At 33.8% G+C, this 7,673-nt stretch overlaps 1 protein-coding gene across 1 annotated transcript in view; it reads right to left on the minus strand.

Annotated features, from left to right (window-relative positions):
• The window catches only part of LOC6050838 (RNA polymerase-associated protein LEO1), a 30,575-nt gene extending 24,901 nt beyond the window's left edge, over window positions 1-5,674 (minus strand). Inside the window, exons 1-2 of the mRNA XM_038261464.1 lie at window positions 5,177-5,674; window positions 55-186 (exon numbers count right to left, since the gene is read on the minus strand). Coding sequence (XP_038117392.1) covers window positions 55-186; window positions 5,177-5,251 — 207 coding nt within the window. The 5' untranslated portion in view covers window positions 5,252-5,674. The remainder of the gene's footprint in view (window positions 1-54; window positions 187-5,176) is intronic.
• Between the last annotated feature and the right edge of the window lie 1,999 nt (window positions 5,675-7,673).

Raw genomic sequence — 7,673 nt, forward strand, 5'->3', positions numbered from 1 at the left:
CGCTCAATCAATCGCAATGAACCTTCCCACCCACAACGGGGGCCACTCACTCACCTGACAGTCATTATCAACGTCAACGTAGAATCCGTCGGTTCGATTCGCACATACAAATGAATGGTTAATGTCATCACGTATCTCCTCGGCACCGGCTGGCAGCACGTACGCGTAGGCTTTCACCTGTTTGCCCTGGGGGAAAGATAGACAAAATATAAAAATATAAGCATTTGAAAAAAAGTAAAGCAATTAAACAATCTGTTTAAGGGACACCCCTGCGGACGAAAGGGAAATTTATCGGTTCGGTCGAAAAAAGGTGCCGGTGTGTCGATGACTTAATGTCGATGTCCAAACGTGTGTGCGCACACCTTTGAATGGTACAGTTTATATTAGGGTTTGAGCTTTGCCGCCAACTCACGTGGGAGCACAGCTCAGTAGAAAGCAAAAGTCGATGACGAAATTTATTTTCTTTTAATTGTTTATGCACTGCATTACTTCATAGTTTTGTTACATTTTTTCTTTTCGATAGCCGGTCCTTTATAAATATTTTTGGATTTCGAGGTTGATGGTGTGAATCATCGTTCAATTTCAGTTGCAAGAAATACGGAAGACAGTTTTTTTTTGTTTTTAATTTTTAATCAAGACTTTTATAAATACAAGTCATAACGTCATGCTTATGTAAAGGACGAGTGCTGAAAAAATAAAGTTTTGCAATCACTTTGAATAAATTGTTCTTTTTAGTAATGAAACGTTTGTTTCTCAACTTTTTTATCAAATTCCTTAAATCGATTTTCTACCTTCCTTTTTGGAGCCATACAAAACAAAAAACATTATTCATGTCAGAGGAATTAACATTATTCAAATTTGTTCTTTTAGATATAAAAAAAAATTTAGTACTAAAACCAAACTTTCTTCTCACCAACATGGCACAAGAAATCTGCTTGAACATCCAAATGTTTCCACTTTGTCTGGTTTGTCAAATTAGGGGAAATTCTCGTATGTTTGGCAGGTTAAGCACTCGCTCCTAACTCCATCCAATTTGCTGATTTTCACTATTTAAACAACTAATTTTGTAAAACTTTTGATAGAAACTTGCTTGCTCACTTCTTATTGAGCTATTTATCACTCGATTTCAGTTGAAAACGCTTTTAATTAGCTTTAATTGAATGTCAAAGTTCTGGCCTGCTAACATTAGAGGGACGCTAAAATTAGATGCCGTTCCCCTACTTCACTTTCTTTTTTAATAAATTTGGCCTATGTTTCTCCCTAAGCATTTTCAAAGATCGTCTGAGATTGTTTCTATAGCCCAACCAGAAATAGTAGCAATATTTATTAAATCCATTAACATTTTTAATTTAACTTTAACTCCATTATTCATTGTTCCGATACAGTTGTCCATTCTATATTTTCATTTGCCACATTTACCGAAAAGTAGCTGGTTTTATGGCAGCATTCTAGTGGCTTTTCCTGTCCAAGGAAAATTGATCGAATAAACAATCAATAATTCAATGCCGTCAAAATTAATGTCAAACTCCAAAACGGTATCGAAAGTTATTACTTGTTGCTACAAGTGCTGAAACTTTTTAGCACTCAAATGTATGTTATTTTTGGCGATGAACGATTCGTCGTTCGAGAGTGACATGAAAAGTAAGTAGTTTTACCACGAGATTGCAAGAATTTATTTTATGTGTCCTTATCTTTCATCTTAATTAGGTTTATATGGATTTTTAACCTAAAGTGTTTTTTTTAGCAATGTGGCCACCTCAGGAAAAAGTCGAAAATTTAATTTCACAGCAGTCGTTTAGATTGCAAATTTATAATTATATAATTATAAGTGAAAAAATTATTTTTCGAAAAATTATGAAGTTTTTCAGCTTTAGGCTTGGTTGAATATCAGGGTGGTTCACGATTAGGGTGTTTGGTAAAATCTAACTTTCCAGGAATACTTTTGGATTTTTTAATCTTTAACACAGTTTGAGAGTAAAGTAATTTTCAAAGCGCTCTTAAAGCCCTTAAACCAAAAACATGTCCGATTTTATTTTAAATCAATTTTGAACCTAAGGGTCAAAAGGTCATTTTAAGCAAGGGTTTCCAGCAAGGCCTCAGACTGGCAAGTAATTAATAATTACTTTGATTTTTAGCTGGTAATTAAGTAACTATTTAATTACTTAGTAATTCATGGTAATTAGAGTAACTTAATGTAATTAATTGGTAATTAAAGTAATTTTTGAGTAATAAAAGTAATTGATTTTTTTTAATTGTACTTCTTCAACGAAACTATTTACTTTTTTATATATAATCTATTATAACAGTATTTTAATAATTTCAAATAAGAGTGAATAACAAAGATTAAAAAAGACTGGTTCTGTATGTAGAAGGCCTTATTCACCATAGTTCTCTCCTAAAACTCTCCTAAAATTTATTTTTATCATGTTGTTTATCGAAGCTGATTAACAACAAAAAGCAACGCCATGATATATTTCCCAGTGATTTTCTTTTTGTGAATCCGAAATCTATTCATTTTTATTAAATAATTAATTAAATATGTTTTTTTGCAAGAACTACATTAGAATTGATTATTTTTTTAGGCTTTTCCTAAAAATGTGCTATTTTCCCGAAAAATGTACAAATAATAATTTTTAAAAGATCTATCGAATGAGCTATTTATAAATAATTTAGTTTAGAGCCGTAGAAATGAATACTTAAATTTAAATTAAATGTTTTTATCGTAGTGAAAAGTAATTAAGTAATTTATGTAATTAATCATTTTGGACCAGTAATTTGAGTAATTAATTGGCAGACTGGCAAGTAATAAACGCTTCTGGAAACCCTTGATTTTAAGATAAAAAAAAAGATGCAAATTTCTCAAAAAAGGGCAGACTAAATTTTGAGGTCGCAATCGAAATAGAAGATCTAGCACACACGAGTTATCTTCAACACGAGAAAAAATCCCAAAAATGTTCCTGAAACTATCCTGATTTTAAACCAAAAGTTGAGAAGTTCCCATTTGCAACAACTCTTCTAAAGACACCAACAAATCTTTATAATTTTCGGAATATCCATATTCCACTTTATGCTGCGATCTAGACGACTAGGACAAAACTGAGAAAAATTGGAGAATTCGACTGACAAACCGGGAAAATGCCTAAAAGTTGAATTGAAAATTCTACAAACTTTTTCTAATGCTGGGTTATTCTGATTTTGTCAAGTTCTGATAATAGAACAAAAAAACCAACTGCAACTTTTGTACAAAATCTTTCATTTTGAAACGATTGAATTTAGAATATTACAATTAAGGAATCTAAAAATTTAAAGTTTAAATAATTTAAAAATTTTAGATTTTAAGAACTTCAGATTTTTAGAAGTTTAGAAGTTTTTAATTAAAGTTATTTAAAATTTTCAATGTTTTGGGTTGAAGATTAAAAAAATAGTATTTTAGAATTTCTGAATTTTATAATTCTAGATTTCATAAAAAATCTTAATTTTTGATATTCAAGAATTAAAAAAAAGAGCTTTTCACGAGTTCTGCAACCCCATTTTAGTCAAATTAGAGTGCATTTTTCGAATATTTCATTTATGCCATCTTGGAACTCAAATTACCAAATCAGAACGAAGTATTTTTTCCCGAGGACTTTGGATTAAAAGGCACGATTAAGTCGTTAACGTCGAATTGTTAAATAAGACTTTTTTTGTAAACCCGTGAAATAATAATAAATGAATTCGAAAAAAATAATAAATCCCGTTTCTTAAGATTTTGCTTACCATGGAACTTTACTGCTTATAGCGTTACAGAGATCCAAAATTACATCCATTACATATAATCACGCCATTATCTACACAGTAAGAAATTGTGTAAATTTGGAAGGTGTTATTTTGAAATGTTGAATATTTACTTTTTTATGATGTAATTTTACCTTAATTAAGACTGAAAAAGCGGCATTACACCAGAAAAGTGGTAAAATTACACAATTTTCTGACATAAAACATGTACCCTTTTCCAGATGTAATATCACCATGATTTTTTTACTGTGTAGTAGGGTGCCCAGAAAAAATGACCCCCTGCTCCACAAGCGGAAAACGTTTTTTTTTTGTTGTTTTAATCATCTGTGCAAATTTTGAGCGAAATTGGTTGAAATTAACCCATTGATATCCGAGCCTAAAGTTGGTGAAAAAAATGTTTTCCATGCAAAAATTACTTTTTTAAATCGCTAATAACTTTTCCGGATCAAGTTTTACAGCTTTGGTATGTTTTACAAAGTTGTAGAGCATTAAATTTCCAATGAGAATCTCACTTGTGTGTGTGTGTGTGTAACCAACCAAACGGGACCACGCGGCCGCTTCTTACAAATTGAGTTGTTTCCATGTATTTTTAGGTCTACATTCTATACATGCAAATAACTCGCATAGGCATTTGGAAGGTGTCAGCTCTGCCGAGCTTCGGTGACCCATTTCTACGCTGGCTAGCCGAGCGCGAGGTACTTCAGCTTTATCGACAAGCCCCGCCCTGAAGAACGTTTGCACCAATCGGGTTCAAACGTTATTTAGAACTTCCGAACCCTTGTCAAATGGACAAGGACCCAGCGCGTATATAGTTGATAGTAACAGTATTCCTAATTCCAGTCATAGCTCACCAAGCCGTGATGGCCTAGTGGTTAGCATTTTTGCTTACCAATTCAAAGACGGGGATCGAACCCCGACTCGGGCGACTTTGATTTTTCGTTCATGTTCAGAGTTTCAAGATTAATATTTCCTATACTTTCTCGATGGGAGCAGATGGGAATCGAACCCAGGACCATTCGCTTAGAAAGCGAACACCGTAACCAGTCAGCCACGGCCGCTCCTAATTTCCAATGAGAATCTCACTTTTGGGAATATTTGGATGTAAGTAGCGCACCGTGTAGACCAAACCGTAAGAAAATTTGGTTTTCCATACATTTTTTTCTATTTTTCCCATACAAACTTCACCCCCGAGTATCAATGGGTAAATGTTACCCGATTTTGCTCATATTTGGCCTAGAGTTCTAAAATAGCTCAAGGAATAATATTCAGCTTGTGGAGCGAGGTTTTGAGAAAAAGTCCCATATTCTGGGCACCCTACTGTGTAGTCATCGCAAAAATGCGCGCCAAAAACTGTACTTATTCTCTCTTTAAAATTCAGTTCACACAGGTTCAAAACACTTACTCGATTCGGTAGAATTCTAGCCTCGGTCAATCCTATCGCGATCGTCACCAGCAGCAGCAATCCAACACGTTTCATCGTTTGTTTTATGATTTTGATGGGGAGTTTTAACGAAACAGTTTATTTTTGCCAATCCTTCTCCGGTGAAAGTTCTTCCAACAAGATGAGTCACACACACTTAATTGTTAATGTTCACTTAAAAGATTCTAACTGGAACCCGCCAGTTTTAGAAACCGGAAATAATTTAAATTCACACACAAATGCACTCTTTGAAACCTCAATGTTCCTTCCGGCGGAAATACGTCACTCAGACCCACACACAAACACACCAACAGCACACATACACCCCTTGCACACACAGCTGTAATCCTCCTAAGCAAGATGTGTGCCGGTCACTGGTCACTAATATTATGTGCGAAATTTTCGCCAAAGACTTTAATTTATAGTGAAATTAGTCGCAAGCTCAAAACGATCCACCAATACCACTGACGCTTGTAAGCTTAAGCCGGCGCTAGTAGTGGGTGGTGGTGACTAACGTAAGGACCGGGATCAAGTGGTTTGGTACACGCGCACGGAGTAGGGTTTTTATTATAGTGACACATGTTTTACTGCGCTGCAGAGTGGTGGTGGTGGTGATTGTCGTGGAAGGAGTCCGTGGGGGCATAAATTTAGACAGTGTTTTGGAAAACCAAAGAATGAATGAAGAAGCAGCGATTTTTTGTCGACACCTCCTGGTATTTTTTTTCTGACGAATTTGCGTCATTTAGGTTTATGGTCTGACCAATGCTTTTGATTTCCCATAAAGATACCGTTGATTCGAACTTTTGTTTAGAGTGAATCAAACCTCCATTGTATTTGTTCAAAAATAATCGAAAATTCAAAGAAATAAGTCAGATACAGCATTGTTTTATAGGTATTGTTTGTTTAAAGATAATTTTTAATATTTAAAATTTAAGGTTGTGAAACTATTTTCATAAAATTATTCTCAAAATATTAATTCTTCAGCATCTAGAATATTTTTTTTCTGCGAATATTTTCACGATTTCTTATTTTGAGTTTTGTTCAATTTTCATGTGGCAGGCATGGCCGAATTTTTACACAGTCCGCTTCGTAAGCGGATGATCATGGGTTTGATTTCCATCTGCTCCAGCCTTCCACCGGATGGGGAATTGGTTTTAAGGAAAATTAAAAAAACCTCTCGATATTTTTTTCAAAAATCCTTTTTAGTGTAATATTCAATTTGCAATTAAAAAGTAAAAAAAATGATAAAAATGAACCGTTTTTAAGTTGCAACCATGTTGAATTTAGGATTAGGAAATGGAAAAGGGAAATTCGAATTTGTAATTGAAAGGTTAAAAAAAGTTAAATTTTGATATAATGAAACCATGTTCAATTTTCTGGAAGAAAAATGTTTGTCTTTTTTCTAAAATAAAAAAGTGCATCATCGGCTTGAAAAAAAAAAAACATTTAAAGAAGCGATTGCAAATTGGGGATCAATCGGATAGAAAATTAAAAAAAACGCATTTTTGCAATTCCGTCGTGAAACTACTTACTTTTCCTGTCATTCTTGAACGATGAAATAGCCTACTTTTCTGTACCAATAATAACAGAATCGAATAGCAACACTTTTCAAAATAAATGTTGAAAAGTTGAACTTTTCAGCACTTGTTTCGAAAAGTAACACTTTTCAACATTTTTTTGATTTAAACGATTTATTGACAAAATACATGAAAATTTGACTTAAAATTTCACTCAATGAGTGTTTTTCGGAATTGCAATAAATGTTGTATGGAACTCGTTGCAAAACTTGATTTTTTCAGCACTCTTCGTATTTATCCAACTCGGTGAACCTCGTTGGATAAATGTACGACTCGTGCTGAAAAAATCCTCTTTTTGCAACTTATTGCATAAACTACTATTTTGGTAATTTGTATGATTTGTAAGACCATATCTCAGCAATCAAAGTTCGGATCAACAATGCCAAAAAAGCGAATTGTAGAGAATTTTCTCAACCTTTCCAATATATTTTTTTCAAAGATGGACAAGGAAAAATAAGGCTGGTACAGTCATGCCTCGGTTTTGCACGCCTCGGTTTTGCACTGCCCCGGTTTTGCACCGTTCAGCTGCCTCGGTTAAGCACGGCCCAATGCTTAACTGAAGCACAGAGCTTATGGGTTTTTGGCGATATGGGAGACATTGGCTATAATCGTATGAAAAATCATGCAATCATCAAACAATTATTGTTTTTTGGAATCGGGATGATGTCAGTTATTCATTAAAACTATTATTTAACGAAAATTTTCACAAAAATAGGGGAGCTGGGGGTAAGACGGCCACCCCACTGTTTTACTAAGTATACTAATGAATATTACTAAAATGTTTAGCAATACTGTTCCTCATGCTAAATAATGCATATGGCGTCACCTTTGCCAAAAATATTGTTTGAAATAGTATAAAAATAGCTCAAAATTAACCAATAATTTTTGAACTTGAAACTGGA

The sequence above is a fragment of the Culex quinquefasciatus genome, chromosome 3 (assembly GCF_015732765.1).
Source record: "Culex quinquefasciatus strain JHB chromosome 3, VPISU_Cqui_1.0_pri_paternal, whole genome shotgun sequence".
In the NCBI taxonomy this organism is placed as follows: Eukaryota; Metazoa; Arthropoda; class Insecta; order Diptera; family Culicidae; genus Culex; species Culex quinquefasciatus.